Source organism: Psammomys obesus, unplaced genomic scaffold (assembly GCF_907164565.1).
Source record: "Psammomys obesus unplaced genomic scaffold, mPsaObe1.curated_primary_1811, whole genome shotgun sequence".
NCBI lineage: Eukaryota > Metazoa > Chordata > Mammalia > Rodentia > Muridae > Psammomys > Psammomys obesus.
This window is the reverse complement of record NW_026596109.1, coordinates 9,464,827-9,487,811: the sequence shown is the minus strand read 5'-3', so window position 1 is coordinate 9,487,811 and position 22,985 is coordinate 9,464,827. Positions and strand designations below refer to the sequence as shown.

The window sequence follows — 22,985 nt, the reverse complement described above, 5'->3', positions numbered from 1 at the left end:
CACCCAGCTCTAAGAGGCTAGATCTTCTATTAAGTTTTGTTTGTTTTTTTTTTTAGACAGCTCTTCCTGTGTAGCCCAGCCTATCTTGGGAGTCACTGGGTATTCCAGGCTGGCCTTGAACTCATGATCATTACCCTGCCTCAGTTTACTATTCTGGGATGATAGGTGTGCTTTAGCACACCCAGCTCTTTGTTAAATGTTCTTACACAGTATCACACTCGTATAAAGACCACCAAAACAGGAACATTCCAGAGGGATGTGTTTCATACTTTGTGAAAATGGTATTTCAGATATATATGTGTGTATGTCCAAACTCATCAAAATATGGATGTTAAACACAGACACTGTGTTTGTTTTTGAAAAGAGAGGCCTTGTGTAACCCAGGCTGGCTTAAATACAGGATTAAAGGCATGGGCCACTGCGCCCTGCCCCCCTCCACTCCTCTTAATGAGCAATACCCATGTGGTGGAGGGCAAGCCATGAGTTGCCTCATACTTTTAGGACTCTCTGAAGACTTGGCCCCCCCCTGTGGCAGGATGGAAGAGGAGGGCTGAGGGAGCAGGAAGATGTCAGGGAGAGTTGAGAAGTCCTGTCAACCTGTCCTGTGGAAAAGGGAGGGAAAGCTAGGCTTGAGACTAGCTGGCAGGCCCAAGCTCTGTTCACTGCCTCACAGCCCATGCCAGTCTATATTACTCCCTTCGATAACTCTCTCTCTCTCTCTCTCTCTCTCTCTCTCTCTGTGTGTGTGTGTGATAAGTCAGGGCATGTGCAAGCACCTGTGTACATGAGAAAAAAAAATCAAATGTAGGTCCTTTTACAAGTAAAAGGAGGAAAAATTATGAGTACAAAATTAAGAGCAGGTGCTTTGGCAAAGGACTCAAAATCAAGGAGCCCCAACATTTTCCAGTCCTTGGCTACGGGTGAAATAGATTTTGGAGGCAATGGTAAGGCTACTCTTCCGACTTTGCAGCCACCAGGTATTAGGAATGCACATGGCTCCCCCTGGCAGCAAGGTCCTGACTGCTCTTTGCCACAGCCTCTAACAGAAGGATAACAAGGATAACAAAAAGCCTCCTGCAGGCTTACACTCCCTGCCAGACACCGTAAGGGCAATGTCTCTAAAGACAGGGAGCTACTGAAGAGCACAGGGCTAGTGGGGAAAAGTCTCCTGTCCAGGTTCTTTCCCCCACACTAGTAAGATGAGCTGATCTATGAACTTGGGGCTACATGACATCAGGAGTCTGCCTCTTCAGGGCCAACCCATCTAGATTCAGGTTGGTGGGAACCTGACTCAGGGAACCTGTACATGAGTGAATAAGAAGGGAATGGGAAAGAAAGAGAGCTAATGAAGGAACAGGTGAGCCAAACAACACTGAAGAAGGTAAAACCGGGAACCCAACCATTACTGAGTGCTTCCTGTGTGTAGGTGCTATGCCGGACGTGACGGAGATGAGCAGTGAGCAAGGCAGAGGCAGTTTCTGCTGGCATCGGGTTTCTTGCCTAGCAGGGACGCCAGATGTGTGTGCCAGGAAAGGGGAAGCCACCAGCTCTGAGAGCTTTCGGGTGGCCTTCACCTGTTTAGGGAACCTACAGGGGGTGAAGATTTAAGTGGTGGCTGGGGTAGGAAAACGGAAGAGGGGATCTCAGTCTGTGGAAGGCCCAGACCTACAAAGGTGGAGCGGGAGGAGAGGAGGATTTTAGGGGGGTTAGGGAGGGCTGTGCAGGCTGATACAGAAGAGTGCTTTAGGGTCTGCTAACAAATGGGACTGTGAAACCGAAGATGAGTTTAGCCAGAGGGTGGGTGGCATAGAGATGGTCCCAGTCTCTCTTGCCCTGACTTGATTCCTTTGTATGTCTTCCCTTCCCAGGGTCCTGCTGCTTAAGAACAGCATGCTGGCAGGTGAGCTGCTCCTATAGATTTTATGGGGGAGGGGGCCCAGAGGTCGGGTCAGGTGGCAGAGGATTGGGGAGCCCACCCACAGTTAGATTGCCGGGTGAGTAGGTTCCATTTCCGTAACTGCTGTGTGCTCTTTTGCCAAGGGGCCTTTGAGACTCTGGGCTGTGACCACAGGCAGAGCAGTTTCAATGACTTAGGTGTTTGTCCTAAGACTCAGGGTTCTTGTTGGTGAACTGAGGTCACATGGGATTGGCTAAGAATAAGGTAACAAAGCACCTTATTCTCTTTCAACATTTAAGTCTCATTTGCCTGTTTAGAGACTGCCTTGAATGCTTGGCACCATCTGGGAGTTAGAGATGCTTCAAGGTCGAGGATCCTCTCAGTTTCCTCCTCCCCCTTTCTCCTCTTTCTTTCTCCATTTCCTCTTCCCCTTCCCATCCTTTTATCCTTGTTCTTTCTTTCTTACTTACATTTTTGGAGACAGGATCTTACTTGACAGCCCAGGCTGGGCTTGAATTAGCCTCCTACCTCAGCCTCCCAGATGTGGGGTTTCAGGTGTGATCCATCATGTCTAGCTAGAATAACGGCAGCTCCTGACACCTAGAACTTGCCTCTGACAGGGCTCCGTCAGTCATGTGAACGAAGGGTGCTAAGTATTTTGGTAGGAGAACAGATTGGCAAGGGATAGTGGGGGGTACCAAGCCAAAGAACATGAGGTAAGGGGGATCAGGATGTGGTCTGGAGGTCAAATCCATGATGGAGACTGTGAAGAGGGGACTGGGGTGTGATGGAGCTAGGAAGGGGGGCTGATAACAGAGACCCTCATCTATGACAGGAGGCCAGAGGACAGGGTTCTAGCAGGCTGTGCTCCTCTTCTCTCTCAGGAATGCTGCAGGGAACCCCACAGTCAGCAACTGGAGCGAAGGAACAGTGGCATTGAGAGGCCTCCAGGCTAGACATGGCACTGAGTCAGGGAGCTAGTCTCATTCTCCGTGAAGACCTAGAGAAGACATCAAATCCCAACTCCTGTGAAGTTCCAGGAATAATGTCCAGCACCACGTCTAGGCCTACCCCAGACCCGGCTCTTGTTCCTCTCCCGGCACAAGACTTGGCTCTCACTTCAGTCTTTCATCCAGCTCTGAATCCTGACCCAGAGGGGGACCCTAGCCCAGTGCCTAATGACATCCCCAGCCCCAACACCAGTGTGGCCATGGCCTCATCCTCCATCCAGATCAACAGCTGCTCTGTGGACACCGCAGACCAGAGTTTGAACCATACCTCCAGGCCTGACACAGCAGGGACTCTCTGCCCAGACTCACAACCAGTTAAAAGCCCCAGCTCTACCCAGGCCACTATTTTGAGTCCAGAGAATCCTAGGCCAGGCTCTGAGGATGCCTCCAAGTCCCTCTCAGGCAAGGTTTTTGATTTGGGTCAGAATAACGCTAATCCTTCCAGGCCTGAGCCAAACCTATTTGTAAGGGCTCTTTCTAGAGACGCCATGGTCCGGAGTCATAGCATCTCCAGGCAGGGTTCCCAGGTGCCTCTTCTTCTACCCTCTAACACGTCTTTGGAGCGCATGCGCTCTGAGAACACCTCCAAGGTGAACCTGGGTATCGTCCCACACCCAAGTGAGGCCGTCTCACTAACGTCACATACTATTTTTGCATCTGTTTCCAAAGAAGCCATGAGGATACCCTGGAACACAGGTTCCAAGGGGTCCATCAATGTAGTTTCCAACAGCCAGCCCAGGTCTGGTTTAAATGTGACAGTCAGGCAGGCCTCACACCTCAGCCTGATTCCCGGCTCCAGCGAGGTCCTCAGCCTGCACTCGAGTGCCCGAGCACCCAACTCCACTCTCTCTCCATCTTCTTGCATGACGCTGATCCTGGGCTCTGAGTCCCTGAGCATGGACTCCAGCTTCATGGTGAGTGACACCTCCACCTTGACCCTGAGCAGCCAGCGGGACTATTCTGAGGACAACAGCATCCGCACCATGCCCCTGGAGGAGAATCTGGGGAGGTGGGAAGGCCTCCAGAGTGTCACAGCCTTCCGAAGCCTCCCTGAAGGTGAGTAGGGGAGAGGAGACAGCCTGGAAGGGACTATGTATTCAGAACTGAGAGGCAAGATGGCAGTCACAGCACAGTGCTAATCACCATGCTCTGGTCAGCACCTTGGCCAGCTGTATGACTTGGGAGCTACTCAGCTTCCTTGGGTGTCAATTTCTTTAACTGTAATATGATTCCCCCCCCCCCTTTCAAGGTCTCACTCTGTAGACCAGGCTGGCCATGAACTCACAAAGATGCCCTGCCTCTGCCTCCTCAGTGCTGGGACCAAAGATGTGTTCCACCAGGCGATGGCCATGGAGGGGTGCTGCTTACTGGCTTGCTCAGCCTCCTCCTTATAGGACCCAGGACTACGGTCCTGGGATGGTACCACCCACCATGGGCTGGGGCCTCCCTTATTGATTGCTAATTGAGAAAATGACTTACAGCTGGAGCTCATGGAGGCGCTTCCTTAACTGAGGCTCCTTCCTCTCTGATGACTCTAGCTTGTGTCACGTAACACAGAAAACCAGCTAGTGCAGCCACAATAACAGCTGACTTCCAGGATGTGGAGGAGCGTCTGGTGTCGAGGGCCTTTTTGTACACCGACTGGATAATTTTTATGCTTTCTCCAGAGAAATTTCTATTCCAAAGCCTTTGCCCACTTTTTGTGTTCTCCCTGTTTCTTTTGTCCCTCCTTCTCTTCCCCTTCTTCTCCAAGACAGGGTCTTACTCCGTAGCCCAGAGTGACCTGAAATTCATTTGGTAGCGTTGATTGGTCTTAGATTTCAGCCATCCTCCTGCTTCAGGCCTACCAAATGCTGGGATCAGGAGCATGAACCATCATGCCTGGTTAAAAAAAAAAATTTTTTTTTAATGTAAAAGTGATAGAATACTTGAGTGGCATGTGCAAGACCTGGGGTTCTATTACTCAGAGGGGAGAGAGAAAGAGAGAGGAGAGAGAGAAAGAGATTTTTTTATTTAGACAGAATTTTGCTATATATCCCAGAGGTTGGCTTGGAACTCATGATTCTTCTGCCTTAGCCTATGGAGTGCTGGGATTCCAGGCGTTTGCTACCGTGCCTGACTCTGTTCACTTTTATTAGGTACACCTAGAACAGTGTGGTCATAGAGTAGGCACAGACTAAATGTGTGTGTGATTTGTATGTATGTGGTAAGTGTATATTGTGTGTGTATGTTTGTATGCATATATTCATGTGAGTGTGTATATGCGTGGTGTGCATGCTAGTGTGTTGGGGCGATTCGAACTCAGATCTTCATGTTTGTATAGCAGGCACTTTATGAACTGAACCATCTCCCCAGCTCTAGAAATGTTTTTTTGTTTGTTTGCTTGGTTTTGGTTTTTGTATAGGTATGTATATGTGGTGAATGCGTATGGGTGTGCCCGTTCACATTGCATGTGAACACACATTTTGAGGGCTGAGGCTGACGTCAGGAGTCTTTCTTGATTGCTCTTTATCTTGTTCATTGAATCAGGGTCTCTCACTCGAGCTGGTCTACCTAGCCACCGAGGGGTCCTCTCTCTGCCTTCTGAGCCTGGGATGACCTGCAATCCATTGTACTCATCCTGCATTTGCGTGGGTGCTAAGGGTCTGAACTCAGCAGGTGCACTCTCTGAGAAGCCATCTCCAGCCCCTTAACGTTTTTTTTTTTTAAACAATTAAAAAAAAAAAAAAAAGCTTACCAAATAGTGGAAAGTACATCATCAAAATCTTTCTTTTCCCTGGATCACTTGTTAGTAAGCTGCTGAATGATGCCCATCACCCTGAATTCTCATCACATTTTCTTTTAACAATAACAAACACAAAATATAAAACCGCCGTAAACAAGGCGTTAATATTCATACGTCCCTCTACCAAATTCTCACACCCTATTGAAGTGTGGCCTGCTCGCCCAGCACTGTACTGTTAGCTTGGGTTCCAGGTCACAGTCTTGACCGACATTCTGTCTGGCCTGTTCTGTCCTTGCTCTTCCCTGCCTTTCATTTCCTTCAGGCATGAAGGTTGTGGGCTGGCTCTTCCTAGGATGCAGTTCCTCATAATGAGATTCGGGTCCTGTAGCATTGGCAGAAATAGCACGGCAGCCAGACTGGCATTCTCACTGCGCCCCCTTCGGCGGCTCATGGTTCTGAATCTTGACGGATGTCCGCCCCCACCTGATGAGCAGGCTGCCTGAGGTTCTCCACTGGGTTGTTTTTCCCTTGTGGTGAGGGGCTTTGAAAACACATAATTATCCCTCTTCCCCAAACTTTCGATTTATGGATTTGTTTGTGCTGCTTCCTAGTTTGTTTAAGGGCTAATAAACATCATTATATCGTTAGTTATCATTGCTATTAGTAGTTACGTTGATAAGATTTCCTTATTTTGAGCAGCAGAACTTCCTCCGAGCAAGCATGCCTCTTCCTCCAACATACTCCATTTGCCTCTGAGCTCTCTTCTCTGTTTCCTGGGATCAGACATCCCAGGCTCATCCCGCCATTCCTCCCAGGGGCCTTGTCGGTTTCAGGGAAGAATAGTATTTAGAAACCAGTGTCTCGTACCAGTTGTGTTCTCTTCCCCTGTGGCTCAGCCCTCCAGCAGCCTCTGGAAGGTCAGCCAAGATCCTTTTTGAGTCCTAGCTCTCCCAGACCCTGGTGGCCCAAACCTCCGGCAGAGATCTGTTCTCCTCCAGTGTCTTCTTAAGCAGAAGGCTTTTGTTGGCCCTCCTCAGCTAAGTACCCATCACTGATCCTGTCACTGTATTAGAGGGATGGCACATTCCTCTTAGTCAAGCTTGGCTTGCACACCCATCCCTCCTTGAAGAGGAGAATGGGCGAGGTTTCACCTAATAGTTTGGAATAGGGACCCACAGGAAAGATAGATGCTCTTTCACCCAAAGCAAGGGTGAGTGGTTTGGGCTGGGAAAACAGCAGTTAGCTACTGTAACAAGTGTTTCTCTATGGGATATACCCTGAAGGACAGGAACAAGCTGTTCTCAAGGGATACATGTGCTTCCTTTTACCGTGGAGGCCAGGAGAGGCCTCTGTGAGGAGCGGCAGGGAAGGTGAGGCCTGAAAACGTGATGGCTAGGGAGTGTAGGCAAGGAGCAGTAGCTGGAGTAGAGAAAACCACCTGCCCAGAGATCAGGGTCGACGGAGGCAGGGATGGAGGAGAGGCTGAGGGAGGTAAAGCTGGGGAAGGGGACAAGGAGACTGACCAGGCAGGAAGATTAAGGACATGGAGTTTCCTTGAAGGCTTTGGGTGGCAGTGGTGCTGACACGCGCTGATTTACATTTTCCCAAGCTTTGTTGGTCAAGTGAGGGAGTAAGGATTGGAGGAAGCCAAGGGGAGGAGAAATGGGGATACAGCACTCTGAGGATGCCATGTTCTACTCTCTCTTCTTTCACTGAACCCATGACTTGCAGGAACCTCAGAAGATGCAAAGGCCAGTGGATCAGAGAAGAGAGATGATGACAACAGAACAGCTTTGGTATGCTGGCCTCCTGGCCTCCTCTCCCTTTCCCCTGCATTCTCCCCTCCCCGCCCCCCCATATCCTCCACTTTTCCGACAGTCTTGGTGTGTGGCCCTAGCTGGTTTGATATGTAGAACAGGCTGGCATCAAGCTTGTAGCAATCCTCCTGTCTCTGCTTCCTGAGCCGTGAGGCAACAGATCTGTGTCACCACAGTCCACCCCTCGGCTGCAGCTCCTCTCCCTCCTGGGAAGTCGGGGCTTTCTGATGTACTGGGCATCACCAGCTCCTCGCGTTGCTCATTCGCCTCCATCTTAGTTTGGTTTGCATCCCTGTGATGCCTGACCGAGTGGTGTAAGGGAGGAAAGGCTCATTCTGGCTCATGGTTTCAGAGGGTTTCAGGTACCATCACAGTGGAGAAGGCAGGGTGGAGCAGCTCAGTTTGTGACAGAGGGAGTATGTAGCAGATACTGAACAGGAAGCAGTGATAGTGAGGCGGGAAGTAGGCCATGTCCAGGACATCTTTCCCCAGTTCAGACCCTGCCTCCTAAAGGAGCTGCAGCCTCTTCGAATAACACCATCAGATGGGGATGCAGTAGCCCAAACAGGAGGATGTGGGAGACTTTTCAGATTCAAATCATAGCAGTCTCTCCAACTGGAGTCTTCCATAAGCCCAGGAATCTTTGTCTTATAGCTGAGCCTTCAGCAGGCAGAGCAGTGTTTGGCATAAAGTAGGTTCTAAATAAAAGTCTTTAATAACAGAGTGACATATGAGAGGGGCTCTGAAAGGGGCAGAAAGGCTAGAAGTAGATTTACTGAGTATCAGGCCTAACCTGGGTGTGGGCTGTGCAGCAGAGAAGGCCAGGCTGGTAGGGGCAAACATGATCCTGATACCAACGTGGATGTGTTGGGATGGATCTGGGAGTCAAGGACACTCTCCCCATCTATAGAGCGGGCATGGCGAAGTTGAAGTGAGCCCCTTTCAGCCCCAAGGTCATTGCCATTACAGGGAAGGCTGTCACTGCCACCATTCAGCAAGCTTGACAAAGCCCCTGCCATGTGCTAGTCCCAATTCCGAGCACAGAATAGAAACCTGATATCTTAACCTGGGGGAACAGACCTCTTCTTCTATCCTTGTTGTTCAGAATTCAGCCCAAACTTCCGCTCACGTGAACAGTGGTCTCTGACTGTCCATTCTAAACTGGCATCCTCCCCTCCTTCCCAAACTGCAATTAATAACCCAGGGACACTCAGTACCATCCAGTGCTGGGGGAGGGGTGGGAATTTGAGGGGTTACCTTCTGACCATGATTTGACTGGGCTCAGTTTGGGGGACTCTCCTGCTCTGCACTGTACAGATAGATCACTGAGTGGGCTAAAACACCATCACCCCTTCCTTGCCAGGCTCCTCCTCAGTTTAGCCTGGGTTTCCTTCCAGCATGGCATCTGGGTTCCAGAAAGGAACAATTTGGTGGCCAGAGCAACTTGTGAGATGAGCCAGAGAGCAGGAGGAGGTTCTCTCCACTGGTGGGCTATGTGGAGAAAAACCTGTGCCACCATTAACCTTCCATATTCTGAATCAGAGCAAGGTGTTTTTGTTTTTTTTGTTTTGTTTTTGTTTTTGTTCTCTGTAAAGCTAAGCTATTCGTTTCATGCGATCTCATCTTCTTGAAATGATGGGAACTTACTAAAAGGCGTAGAAAAAGTGTTGCTGATGGTAGAATTTTAGGTTGAGGTATAGGGGCTCTTTCTGCTCTCCTCCAGTTGATTAGCCCCTCACGTCTGGTCCTCCAAATGCAGCCTTTAGGAGCCATCCTTCCCCCCCACCATCAATATTTTTCACTAGTCTTCATCCACCCAAACACCCCCTGCAGGGGCATGGCCCTTCTCTCGGGCCGTAATAGTTAGTCTTGTCAGTTTGCTATATTCAAGAATCACTGGGACCAGGTGCAGTGGTGCATGCCTGGAATCCCAGCACTCGGGGAAGCAGAGGCAGGCAGGGACTTTGAGGCCAGTCTGGTCTAACAAAGCAAGTCCAGGACAGCCAGGGCTACACAGAGAAACCCTGTCTCAAAAAAAACCAACAAAAACAAACAAACAAACAAGTCACCTGGGAGGAGAGTTTCAAAGAGAAATTGCTTAGATCATATGTATATGTCTGTGAAGGGTTATCTTGATTACATTGGTTGAGTCAAAAATACTCACCCACTGTGGGTAGAACCATTCCCTAGGCAGGGTTGCTGGACTGTCTCAGGAGTGGAAAAAGTGAGCTGAGCACCCGACTGCATGCACTCCTTGCTCTCTGCTCCTTGACTGTGGATGTCATGTGACTACTAGTCTAAAGCTTCTCTCCTGTGACTTCCCCACTACTAAGAAACCGTACTTGGAACTGTGAGTCAGAATAAACCCTTTCTCCCTTAAGCTGCTTTTCTCAGGGTATTCATTTTTGTTTACTTTGGAATTTCCGAGACAGGGTCTCCCTTCGTAGCTCTGGGTGTCCTGGAACTCACTATGTATAGACCAAGATGACCTTGAACTCACAGAGATCCCCCCTGCCTCTGCCTCCTGAGTGCTGGGGTTAAAGGTGTGCACCACTGTGGCAGGTTTTGTTGGGGTATTTTATCATAGCAACAGGAAACCAAACCTAGACATGGGCCAATGCCAGGACTAGGTGGTTGGGGAAGAGCTAGCCTTGGTGGTCTGCTGGTGCTGGGTGGTTAAAGAGGCTGTGGGTACTGCCCAGATGGAGGGCAGGACTCAGTGAAAGGCTCACTCAGTGCTTCTGCCCTCCACGGCCCTGAAGGTAGAGGACATAATCACTTTCCAGACGAACCCAGAGAAGATGGAAATGAAAGGGGAAAAGGAGACAACGGTGAAGAGGATGATGGTATGGGAGCCACAGGCGGGACTGTGGAACTGGGGCGGAATTCTGACTGGTGAGACAGCTGGAGTGAGCTAGGAAGAGGACAGGAACGGGAGGCAGGCACTTTGAACTCGAGGCTCAGTTCCATCCAGCTCTCACTGGCCCCACCCGCCGAGAAAGAGTATGGGCAACGTCATTTCCCTTCTCTGAGTCTCACTCTTCCCATCTCACAAATGGGTGTGATTATGCCTGCATCTTTGTGGGTGGGAGGGCATAGCCCAGTGGCTAGTCCATTGTGAAGCCTGTGCAGCTGAGGGCAGTTACCATCGGCCCATCCTTCCCCCGAGAAGATGGGCGACTCCAGAGGGTTCCCTAAGGCAGCCTCCTCTAGTTACCCATAAGGATGAGCTGGGCAACCATAACCACGGAGGCTTGTACAGCTATATTTGCTTTTGTGGTCCTCAAAGAGAGAGGAAAGGGCTAAGGGGGGGCTGGCTAGCGTGTTAGTGTTTTCCTAACAAGAAAAGAGTTCCTGAATTTGAACCCTAGAACACACATGGAAAGCAGTCACGGTGACACACATTTGTTATTCCAGCGCTGAGAAGACAAACACAGGTTTTCTGGCCTAACTAATCAGCTTCGGATCCCAGTGAGAGCCCTTGCCTCAAAAGCCAAGATGAATAGCTCCAGAAGAATGATGCCCTCTGGCCTCTGCACACATGTGTACAGGGACACACACGCATGCACACACACAGACACAGGGACACACACACAAGTAAACACACATACACAAACCTTACATACACGTCTGCCTATACACAATGCGCGGAAAAAGAGAAAGTTCCTTCCTTCGATAGTTAACTTTAGCTAACATTGGTTGAACCCCCCACTGTGTGTAGGTTTTTAGATACAAAGTGAAAAGTAGGAGGACATTTGAGGAATTTGATTGGACAGCTTTCAAAGGCCACATCTGTAGCTCCTTACTTGAGTCAGTCCCATGGTTTAGCTGTCAGTAAGCAGAAGGTCCCCCAGCCCCAAACCCCGGGAACTACTCTCATTGAGCTCTCTATACAGGACCCACAGATCAGGGCATAGAGTGTTTTGAATGGTCCTGAGATGGTGGGCAGAAAGCTTGCTCTCCTGCCTGTCCAGCAGGACAGTGTGCCTAGGCCAGGGCCCACGTGGCCTGCTGTCTAACCCCGGAAGTCAGCCACAGCTGCCTCTCACTGGCTCTGTGGTCCTCAGAGGCAGATTCAGGAGGAGCCACTGGATTCCCTTTTGAGTCCCACCCGACGGCAAGCCATGGAGATCCTGACCCAGCTGAGGTAGCTCTCTCTTCCCAGCTCCGCCCTCTTCTCCCATGCCCCTTCTCCCCCTGCCCAGTACCCATGGAACAGGCCTCTTCCACACCCTTGCTCCCATCTCCTCCTGCCCCCTTGTGGCTCCAAATCTCGCGTGGCCTGGGCTGAGTCGGGTGCTCTCCTACACCCTGCTTCCCTGGGCCCTTCCTCACTCCGTGCCTTACACCTCGTCTCTCGCAGCCACACTAAGCCCGCCCTAAGCGTGCGGGAGAGGGCGGACCTGGTGAACACTTGCCTGCGGAGCGTGTTCCCGCTGCCTTCAGTGCAGAGCATGCAGGAGAAGGACGAGGCCAGGGCGGAAGTCATCCAGGTGAGCTGGCCCTCCTGGCGGGCCCTTAGGTTTGGGACGTCCTCACGGGGACAAGCGGGGGCTTTCTGGAGACAGCCTCCCCCCACCCCACTCCTTGGCTGTGTAGCCTAGAGCAACTCACCTCATCTGTGTCCATCTGAACCCATTGCTTGATGGCTATTCAGCAAGTGAGTGAATTATTGCCATTGGTGGCTCCTTAGGAGGACTCTGTTCACCGACGCTGCAAGGTCATAGAGAGTGGCCAGGGTGGGAGGGTACTACTAAGGATGCTGGGCCATATGGAAGAAGACTGGGGAAAACTGGGCAAAGGCCCGGAGAAACAGAACCCCAAAGGAGGTTCAGCAAGCATCTTTAAGTCTCTGCAGAATTTTTCCCGGAGGTGGGTAGAGCCAGGAAGGGAGGGGTGCTTCGTATGGGAGGCAAGAAGAGCTAGGGTCAGGCAGGAGGTTGAGTGAGAGGGAGCCCAGATGCTCAGCCACCCTTTCACTCAGCAGGTGTTAACCTCGTCCCCCTCCAGAACACTATGGTAGTCTCATAGGAGGTGTGAGGGTGGGAGAGATGGATGCTGTCGAAGAACCAGTTGAATGCAAAACCTCAGGGGTGGTCAGTGCCAAAAGAGTACAGCACGTGGAGGATGGCACATGGTTCCCTGAAGGAAGGTGGCTTAGAGAAAGAGGGTGGCATACAGAACCCATGCCATCTGCCAGGATGGCAAGAGTCTGTGTGGCTGGAGCCTGGAGGGTGAGACAAAGACCCTGAGGAGAAGCTGTAGAGCTGGTAGGGGTCAGACCACACAGACAGATAACCTCTGGCTTGTGGATTTTCAAGCCGTTGCGCAGAGAGGACCCAACGGAATGGCCAGGAACTGTGCTGAGGAAGCAGCAGGCAGCCCTCTGTAGTTACAAGGGCTGACAGCAGAGGGCAGTGGTGCCCAACAAGCGGCAGCAATGGGCAGGAAGGGGGTAGCTGGCTCTAGGCTTGCCTGGTGGGCCACTGGCTCCAGAGTGTGTAGAATCAGCAATGGGACAATGACAACGCAAGGCATAGGCTTGGGAAGCCAGCAGAAGGACAGGAGGTAAGAAAGAGAGGGTCTTCGCAGAGCAGTTTGAAAGCACCGCTCAGCCTTGCCTGTACATACCAGAAATCAACGTGGTATGGCCAAAGGAGTGGGAGCCTGGGCAGCAAGGAGATGGCCTCCCTAAGGGTAACTGGGGGATCTACATGGGTCTAGAAGTAACAGTTCAGCCAAGAGGCAGCCCCAACAGTCTTCGGAGAATTGGCCTGTAACACTCTGTTCCTTGCCCTGCAACAAGTGTTCCTGGATTTGTAAAAAAACGAGGAGAGGAACTTAAGGACGAAAATGACAGAGGGTGCTCAGATGACCAGGCCCTCGTCTGGCTCGAGACAGGGGCGCGGGGGGGGGGGGAGGCAGGAAAGCAGCTTGTGTGTGTCCAAGTGCGTCCTCCTTCTGGACCCACCCCGGTGGAGTCTGGGGCTGCCCCCAGCAGCTCCATCTTCCTTCTGTCCACAGACGCTTTACCACCAGACCCTGGATTCCTTGCAGAAGCTGCTCAATGCCCTCTTTATTGAAGACCCCACTCCTGCTGGGCTGAAGAGCATCCTGGAGGTGCAGGGCCTGGAGGCTGGGCAGGAGGAGGAGGAAGGGAGAGGGGAACAGGGAAGGGGCGCATAGAAGTGGGCGGTCCGAACCCTATGGTGTGTCTCGGACTTAGGAGGGCATCCTGAGCCAGTACTCTGCTTCCCTGACTTTTGCTACTTTGTTTCGTTTTTGGTGATACTGGGAATTAGACCTAAGTCCTCGCACCTGCTCCGCAGGCTCTCTACCACTGAGCTACACCCATAGCCGGCTTTTAACTGTTTGTTTGTACACATTTGTCTCCTTGACTTGCCCAGTATAGCCTTGAACTTTTGACCCTCTTGTCTCAGCCTCCTGTGTACCTGGAACGACAGGCTTTAGAGCCCTGTCCTTTGACTGTCCACGATGCCCCCACAGCTACCCCCTTGTGGCTACTGCTCTAGCCCCACCCCTTTTCTCCGTCCTTCTCCCTGTCTCTTCCTCTTTCATCTCTTCACTGATTCTGCCCCTCCCTCTGCTCTGAGTTCTAGTCTCAGCTCAAACCCTGTCTTGTCGTTGATTCTCCAGAGGAGGAGGCGCCGGAGGGAGGACAGTGACAAATTGCATTCTTATTTCTTCCGGAAGCTTCTTGCAGATCACTGGCTTACCCACCAAGCAGCGGGGGCTGGTAGCCCATGGCAGCGAAGTCTCTCCCTTGTCCCCACAGCCTCTGGGGCCCTGGATGAATTCTGGGAAGGCTCATGAGCGAGCACGGGCTGTGAACAGCAACGTCTCCGTGCTGAACCACATGCTGGTGACCCTGCCTTTCTTTGTGAGTGTCCCTGGAGGGGCGGACACTCCGGTGACCCTTCTCAGCCTTCTGCTTGCGGTGTGGCTACAGTCTCCCTCTACCGACAGATGTCCTCGGGGTTCCCAATGCTGGGCTTCCTGCTGGGGAGGCTGCTCCTTCGAATCGGGGATCCTGATGAGGAGATCGGCCGGGAGGCTCTGGACGGCATCACGATCCTCTACACTATCCTGGTTCTCCAGAAACGTATGCTCAAGTCAGGCCCTTAGCTCTGCACAGCCGGGGAGGGGAGCACGGTGGGACAGTGGGAAGCTGGCCGCAGGCAGCAAGGGTCAGGTGGGGATCGGGGCCCCCAGTCTCCGCAGAACCAGGAGCAGAGATCAAACTAGCCTTCACTTTTAACGTTTGTTTTGTTTCTGAGACAGGGTCTTACTGTAGAGCTTGGGCTGGCCCCCTACTTTTACTCCTCCTGTCTTAGCTTCTCAAGTCCTGGGGCTACGGGCATGCCCTGCCATGTTGGGCAACAGATCTGTATTGATGGAAGCTGTCCTTCCATGGGTGAACTTTGCCGTATGGTCCCAGCCTTAAGCTCTCCTTCCCATGGTACCACGTGTACTTACACATGATGGTCCTGACAGCTTGTCTGTCTTTCCTACTAGACTGTAATACCATGAGGGTAAGGCAAAGGTTCTCTGTTCTTCCAATGTCTAGCCCTGGGATGGCATGCGGCCTTATTTGGTGGATATGCATTGGGAGCTAATGAAGGCCAGGTCCTATGTGAGAACATCCTGAGATTAAATTTTAGGGAGCCCACGAGATGGCATGAAACTATTGCTCCCGGGGCTGCCCAGTTCAACTGCCTCCGGCCTCTTGCCCGACTTTCTCCTAATTCCTGATTCTTCCTCAACCACGAAACCTTGGCTGGTTTCTTAGATTCCCCTGACTCTGGAGGCAGAGTGGCCTGCATATCAGACCTGGCCTTGGCTCTTGACACTCCCAGCTGGGTGACCTCAGGCAAGCGTTTGGCTTGCCTAGATTTCCTCATCGGCCCAGGGTTACAGTAGAGAGTAATTCATAGCTTTTTGAAACATTAATTAATAGGCACTTGTCAGATGGAGCTGTCTTCATCCTCCCCCCCTCCCACTTCTGGGGTGTGTCTGGGGTCCCCGCTCTTTCTCATTTCTAGCATTTCCTGAGTGATTCCTCCACTGACCTGAGGCTGTTCATGACCCTTAGATGGTGGGTGAAAGGTAGGCTACAATGCTGATCAGCTCTGAGGTGGGCATAGCATGGCTGAAAATGTAGGTCGTTCAGTTTAATCTCATTTCGGGTGGACAATGAGTCATTTTTAATGCTTTTGAGTATGATCTGTCCTGCTGCAATTCAGGTTGAGCTGAGCGCCCTGAATTCTTTGGGAGAGCCCCAGGCCACACTGCCTCTTGAGGAGGAGGGCATTAGCTTGGGTTGGCAGTCTGTGGAAAGCACAGGCTAGGGCTGGAGCTGGCTCTGCCTGCTTCCAGAGCGCCAGCTCCTCTCTGCTGACAGAGCATGCTTTATGCACTCACACTGCCCTGTTGATCCTTTCTTGTGCTCAGGCCTTGTGTAGATTGAGTGGATCCAAGCAGGACTCGGGCCTGGCTCTGAGGAGGGCAGAGACCCCAAATGGGTTTCCATTTACAGAAGATCTGGAGGGCCTGTGTGCCAGGCACAGCTCTGGGGACACAGCTTTGAGAAGAGATTCAATAAGGACTCCTTCCTTTGGCTTACCTTCTGGTTGTCAAGAGACAGACAATAGGCAAAAGCAAACAAGTAAAACACAAGAGTGAGCCAGGTGATAAGCAGAGAGGGAACAAAAACGGCAGACACATTTCAAATGCCATCGCCGGTGCCAGGCCTGATGGCACATGCCGGCAATCCCGGCACTGGATGGAAAGTTTGAGGCCACCCTGGACTAGAGATCCTGCCTCTAAAAACAAATGAAACGGACTAGTGCAAATGAAACTGTAATCTTAGCGCTGGGGGTGGGGCGTCAGCAGGGGAATCAGGAGTTGAAGCCATCGTCAGCTACAGAGGCCGGCCTCAATCACGTGGGTCTCCATGTCTCAACATAACCAAACAGAAGCCACAGTAAACCAACCAAATAAAAACGCCGCTCCCAACACAGAAGCAGCTTGACCCAGAAATTGTATTGCAAAGCTATGGGTGTTCAGTGGTTAGAGTCCTTGTCTAGAGTGAGCCAGGACCTGGCTTCCATCCCAGGACTGAAAGCGGAGGGAGGCAAGTATAGGGGCGCACGCCGTTAATCTTAGCACTCTGAAGGCAGAGGCAGGTGGATCTCTGTGAGTTCAAGGCCAGCCTGGTCTATAGAGTGAGTTCCAGACCAGTCAGGGGTACATAGTGAGACTCTGTCTTAAGAAAAGAAAAAAGGAAACAAGAAAAAAAAAAAAAAAAAAAAAAAAAAAAAAAAAAAAAAAAAAAAAAAGAGAAGCCACTGCCTATCAGAATAGCAATAACAAAATGAAACAGATAATGCCTTGGGCTGAAGCGGCAGGAACTCTCACACGGTGCTGGTGGAAACAGGGCTGGGAAGCTGTCTCCTGTATCCTGGGAGGGTGAGCCTGGGCCCACTGTGCCTGGCACATCCCTGGCAGGAGTGTAGATATATTCACCGGGAGATGTGCTGTGTGTTCACAGCAGCACTGTTCAGGAGGGCTGGAAGCAGCCGGAGGCGTGTGCCAAGTAAGGCAGGCATGCACACCACGGGCCCTCCCAGCATGGAAAATTGTACCACACTGAGAATGAAAGCAAGTGCCGGGTGCTGCAGGGTAGAACCGGACCCGAGGGATCAGTTTACGTGAGTCCAATTTATGAGAAGTTCAAAAGCAAAGAACTCTACCCAGTGGCCCAGAAACTGGAACAGTGGTTGCCCTGGGTGCTGAGAGGTCTCAGAGGAGGGGCTTCTGGGATGCTGCCTGTGTTGTTTCTTGACTTGGGTACCACTATATGAAAATGGACTGTGTGGGAGACATGGGCTTAACTGACAATTTAAGGCAATGGTGGGGTCTGGGCTCCTCAGGTAATTCCTTCTCCTGCAGGGACCAAGGACAAGGAAGAGACCAACAAGACAGAGCTTTATGAGAACAACAAGCACTTCTTGGGTCCCTACAACCCTGTCAGCCCGTGCCAGAACATTCTGCGTGTCATTGCGGTAACTACCTGCAGTCTCCCAGGCCAGGACGGGAGGGAGACGGACTTGCTGCTAGGAAGGCCACTGGGAAGTATCCTAGGAAGGATGCCTCCCCCGGCCACCCAGCCTTCCTGGGTGCCCTCCTCCCTTCTCTACGTTCTAGCCCGGTGGTTCTCAACCTGTGGGACGAGATCCCTTTGGGAGTCACATATCAGATATGCTGCATGTCAGATATTTACGACTCGTAACAGTAGCAAAATTACAGCTATGAAGTGACAGCGAAATAATTTTATGGCCAGGGGTCACTACAACATGAGGAACTGTATTAAAGGGTCACAGCATTAGGAAGGTTGAGAGGTACTGGGCTAGCCCATGACTTTCTTCTCTAAGGTACATGCCAGCCAGTTGTGGGTGCAGGGACCATATTCCCACTGCTTCCCTTCTCCTCCTCTTCTTTTTCCTCCTAATCCTCTTTCTCCTTCTCCACCTCCTCCTCATTTTTCTTTTCCTCCTACACCACCTCCTCCCCCTCCTCCTCTGCCTCTTCCTCTCCTTCCTTTTCCTTTGCTGTTTTTCTTACTTTAAAGATAGAGACTTGCTTTTTCTCCTCACGCTAGTCTCCAGTTCCCGGGCTCACCAGTCCACAGCCTCTGAAGCAGCTGTGGCTACAGGAGGCTCCTTGGTGCCTGTCTGTCACTCTGAGCTCCTCTTCAGTAGCTCTAACGTTCAACCTTAGAGACTGTCTGCGGTGCTTGGCACTGACCCTCTCTGCAAGTTGGGTGGAGTCTATGTTTTTATATATGTCTTGGGGAATCTGCACCACTTAGCAGCCTCAAGATCTCTGCACCTATGTTTCAGGAATTTGGAGACTTCCTGGGGCCCCATCAGGTAAGGGACCTGCTGCTAGCAGCCTTGGAAGGCCTGAAGGACATCTCAGAAGCCCAGGGGAAGGACGCCGGGGAGATGATGCAGCTGGCTTCGGAGGTCATGCTCAGCTCGGTGCTGGAGTGGTACCGCCACAGGGCGATGGAGGTGGTAAGGCCTCTTGGAGGCAGAAGCTGGAGGATATGACCAGGCCTGGGAGAGTCCCCCACCCCTGGGAGCCTGCTTATGCTTGGATAGCCTGCCTGCCTGCCTGCCTGTGGACAGGGTTGGAGCTGAGCACTAGACTAGGAAGGAGTATGTACTAACCCTGAGAGATGGCTTAGTAGGAGTGGGAAGTTCAGCAAAAATGGGCTATCTCACTCCCAGGGGAGTGAGCAGGGGAGCAGCAGGCCCTTGCACATCTTACTCCCACTTCTCTCCTGCACTGTGCCCTTCTCCCCTGCCCTTTTGGTCCCCTTTTACTCCACCCTATGTCCTTCGTCCATCCGCCCATTGCTCCTCATGTTTCTCTCTGCTTTTCCAATGGACCTTTCCTGGTACCTGCTCGTGGCTACCTCCAGATCCCAGAAATCATGCAGGGCATCTACATGCAACTGAGCCACATACAGGAGCCGCGGGCGCGTGAGGTAGCCCTGCTGCCCATCTCCTTCCTGGCCAGCTCCTTCATGACTGAGGTTGTGGTGGCTCTGCTCATGTGCCCCCTGCCACTGGACAGGTACCAAGCAAGGCTCCTACATCTCATCCATCTTCTACACCTCAGTGGGCCGAGGTGGTCCTGTCCTAGGCTGAGACACGATTCCTGTCCAGAGAAGCCCGCCCTCCTCTGCCCTTTCTAAGCAGTCTGTGGTACTTATGGACAGCCAGTAAGCACTTTCTGAAGGTGGCTGGCTCTGTACTGAAAATCCGGAGAGTCTCACATTACGGACTCGGCCCTGTTCTACAGATGTGAAATCGAGGCTCCGGAGATGTTTCTTGGCCTCCACTAACACTGAGGCATTGCTAGAGTGAGGTTCTAGGCTCAGGTCCAACTGGCTCCAAAGCCTGGAATCCTTTCCTTATGGGAGGTGCTCCTGTGCCCTCTCTGGGCTTCAGTTTCCCTGTGGGGAAAACTGCTCCACAGTAGGAGCAGGTGGCTCCCTGCTCGCTGCCTCCATACAGCTCCTTATCTGGGATGAAGAGGAACCGGCCAGATGGTGGCAAACGATAAGTCTAGCTCCCTTTAGCCTGTTGGACATGGCCTTTCAGCCAGTCCCTTCTTTAAATGAACGCAACAGGAAGGGACAACTTAGGATGTTTTTTTCTGAGTAAACGTGGAAGCAAATGCAGAGCTGTGCAAGAGGGGAGGGGTGTGTTCGGATAGGGACAGGTCAGAAGGAGTGATGGTCAGTGGGAACCCTGAAATCCAGGTGTATAGCCTAAGAGTCAGCCATTGTAGTTGCACTGCCCACCAGGGAGACAGGGGGAGCTCTTCTCTCTCTCTCTCTCTCTCTCTCTCTCTCTCTCTGTCTCTCTCTGCCTCTCTTTCTCTGTGTCTCTCTCCCTCCCTCTCTTTCCCCTGCCTTCCCCCCTGTGTGTGTGTGTGTGTGAGAGAGAGAGAGAGAGAGTAGAGGGCAGTGCTCAATATGTATCTCAGGCTGGCCACAAACTCATGGCAATCCTCCTGCCTCCTACTTTCAGGCACTGGAATTACTTTAGAGCCTTTTCCTCCTCCTCTTTCTTATCTTTTCAGTGTTGGGCATGGAACCTAGGTCATTGCTACCCAAGTGCTCTACCTCTGAGCTGCAGCCCCCGAAGGTTTCTTTTGTGCTCCACTGAAGGTCACTAGATTAGTAGGCCTGCCCTTGACTTGACGTTCTTTGTGAGCCTGAGAGTGAGGCCCTCCTTCCCTTTATTTCCTACATACCTCTCTCTTCTCTTCTGGTCTCAGGTCTTGGTCAGGAAGCTAGCTTCTCAGGATGGAGGGAGTCCCAGAGCTCAGCATCTCTTACACAAAGCTTGTTTTCTACATCACTTCAGAGACTAGCCCAGCTACAAGGATCACGGTCCATGGGAAGCTCCGTGCTCTAGCTGTCCCATTAGTTCTTACAGCCAGATGCCATGTACCAAGCAGCCATAAACATGACCATTTTTACCATAAGCAATGTTGCCTAGCAACATAGTCGAAATACTATCTTTATTGGGTTTCCAGGGGAACAGATCTTGGAAGTGAGTGGAAGGTTCAGACTCTCCTGTATTCAGGAGAAAAAATAATAAAAAGGTTTCATTAACCCTTTAGCTCACTGTCAGCTGCCCACAGCAGGGCTATCTCCGGGTGCTGCTGTTCCTCCTGTGTGGGTGGCTTCCTGCACAGGGCCAGGAGTTGTGCCTCCTGGGAGTCCTTGATAAGGGCAAGATCCAGGCTCCAAAGGGCTCTGTGGCCTCAGCTCCTGCTCTCTAGGGGGCAGCTTTGGAGACAGCGGATGTGATGACATCTTGTAGGCTGTTAGCGGTAGCAGCATCTTGGGCTGATGGCGTTTACATCTCCCAGCCTCCATTCTGCCCCTGTAAAATGGGAGTAACACGCTCTCGAGAGGGTGAGAAGTGAGCCGCTTTGAGTGTTCCTAAGCGTCTGCGTCTGTACCGGAAGGGACTTGCTCAGTGCCTGGTGCACGCGCAGTAATCATACGTGAGAACAAAGCACCTGGTCCGAGACCTGGAAACAAGGTTTTCAGTCACGGTCCTCCTCCTGCCTGACGGGGGAGCATTTTCAGAACCATCCCTGTGGGTGTGCTCACAGATACCATTTCGTTGGCACTGCACCCTATCTCTGTAACCACCTAGGGCATCGGGGGGCCCCTGCCCTGGGCATCACTAACTAACCTCCCTCTTCCTTAGCAATGGGGCAGAGATGTGGAGGCAGCTGATCCTTCGAAAGCCCAGCTGTGACGTCCGAGACCTGCTGGATCTGCTCCTGACTAGCCTGAAGGAGAAGCCTGTCACCAAGAAGGGTCGGGCCTCAATCGTGCCCCTGGCGGTGAGGACCAAGCACCGAGCTTTTCTAGGCTGGATTACAGAAACAGTCCCGATCTCTCAGAGCAATGGGCTAGGCTGCAGCCGGCAGTGCTGGGAGGATGGACTAGGTCAAGCCACTCGCCTCCCCTCCACCCCTAGGCAGCCAGCGGCCTGTGCGAGCTCCTGTCCGTCAACAGCTGCGTTGGCCGCGTGAGGCGCATCTACCCGCAGCTGCTCCTGGCCCTGCTCATCCAGGTGCACTACCACATCGGCTTCAACCTCCCGAGCCGCATGGCTTCCCGGAAGGACTTCAGGGATGACTCGCAGACTCCTGTCCTCGTACCTGTGCGGTAGGAGCCATCATCTTCAGACCCTGCTGTCCTGGCAGTGGCTGCCCAGCCAAGGGTCCCTCAGACATCTCTCCTTTCGCCCCAACTCTCCTCTTCCTGGCCATACCCCGGACACCTTCCCAGGAAACAAGCAGATTTTTTTTTTTTTTTAATGCCCCTTCAGGGGTAGTCAGCATAGATGGGCATGCGGGTTTATACTCCATTTTACACAAGTGCCAGCCTGCGACCCAGGGGCGCAGCCGCTCCCACCCCGAATCAAGTCTCGGAGATCTTCGTGCATCCTGCTGTCTCCTTGTTCGTGACAGCCGAGGGGCATCCTTTCGCCCCTCCTCCCCGATTCAGGCACTTCCTTGCTCCCCCCCCCGCCCCGCCCCTTGTGGATGGCGCTGGTGTGAGCTTGCAGGTGTAGACACGTGTGTGTGACTGTGTGTGTAGAATGGGCTCCTGAGGCGAGGGTGGGCGTCCTGGGCTTCTGCGTGGAAGTAGTAAACTGGAGTAGAGACTCGTGATGGAAAAATGCTCTTGACCAGCGAGGGACGGAAATTTGTAAACGAAGCAGCAGATAAAGGGGCCAACTCAGCTGCCAAGTCCAGCCTGAGTTCCGTCCTCACGACCCACGCGGTGGGGGGGAGAGACCTGGTTCCCGCAAGTTCCCTGAGCAAACGCTGTGGAATGCACCGCACATCCACACAGGAGAACACGCATGCACACACACATACTCACACAAACCAATTAAAATGGAGTAATTCCTCAACTGTCCCTCTTGCCAGTGTGCACGGAGGAAACCGCCACTGGTGGTTGTGGCCCGCGCCAGTGCCTCCACGCCCACGTCTTTTCTAGGGTAGTGCATCACAGAGCATTTCTACTTTTGCTAATCTGTATTGCAAAAAAATGGATTTCTTCCTCCCCCCCCCCCCCCCCCTTTTGAGATGAGGTCTTTAAAAGGAGTCATGATCCTCCCGCTTCATATACTGAGGGCTGGGATGGCAGGGTTCTGTCGACACACGCGTGAGTGTGCGTGTGTGCTGGGGTTTTAGTTTTCATTTCTCTCATTTAAAAGAAGCCAATATTTACATGGCATTTGTGTTCCATTTATGTGAGCGGATTGCCCTTGCCCTCTGCCCCTTCATATAGGCCTGTTGGGGATTCCTCTTAGTAATTTGCTTTTTTAATTATTTTTATGTTTTTATTTTCCCTGCTAATTTGTGAGAGCTCATTGCATTAAGAATATTAACTCTGTCATTTA

At 52.0% G+C, this 22,985-nt stretch overlaps 1 protein-coding gene across 1 annotated transcript in view; it reads left to right on the top strand.

Moving 5' to 3' along the window:
- The first annotated feature begins 2,855 nt into the window (after nt 1-2,855).
- Nucleotides 2,856-22,985, top strand: part of Mroh7 (maestro heat like repeat family member 7) — a 35,286-nt gene continuing 15,156 nt past the window's right edge. Inside the window, exons 1-13 of the mRNA XM_055628963.1 lie at nt 2,856-3,963; nt 7,364-7,428; nt 10,212-10,295; nt 11,517-11,596; nt 11,813-11,942; nt 13,474-13,569; nt 14,246-14,350; nt 14,437-14,572; nt 17,422-17,534; nt 18,372-18,548; nt 18,959-19,113; nt 21,273-21,411; nt 21,549-21,739. Of these exons, the coding sequence (XP_055484938.1) occupies nt 2,856-3,963; nt 7,364-7,428; nt 10,212-10,295; nt 11,517-11,596; nt 11,813-11,942; nt 13,474-13,569; nt 14,246-14,350; nt 14,437-14,572; nt 17,422-17,534; nt 18,372-18,548; nt 18,959-19,113; nt 21,273-21,411; nt 21,549-21,739 (2,579 nt within the window). The remainder of the gene's footprint in view (nt 3,964-7,363; nt 7,429-10,211; nt 10,296-11,516; nt 11,597-11,812; nt 11,943-13,473; nt 13,570-14,245; nt 14,351-14,436; nt 14,573-17,421; nt 17,535-18,371; nt 18,549-18,958; nt 19,114-21,272; nt 21,412-21,548; nt 21,740-22,985) is intronic.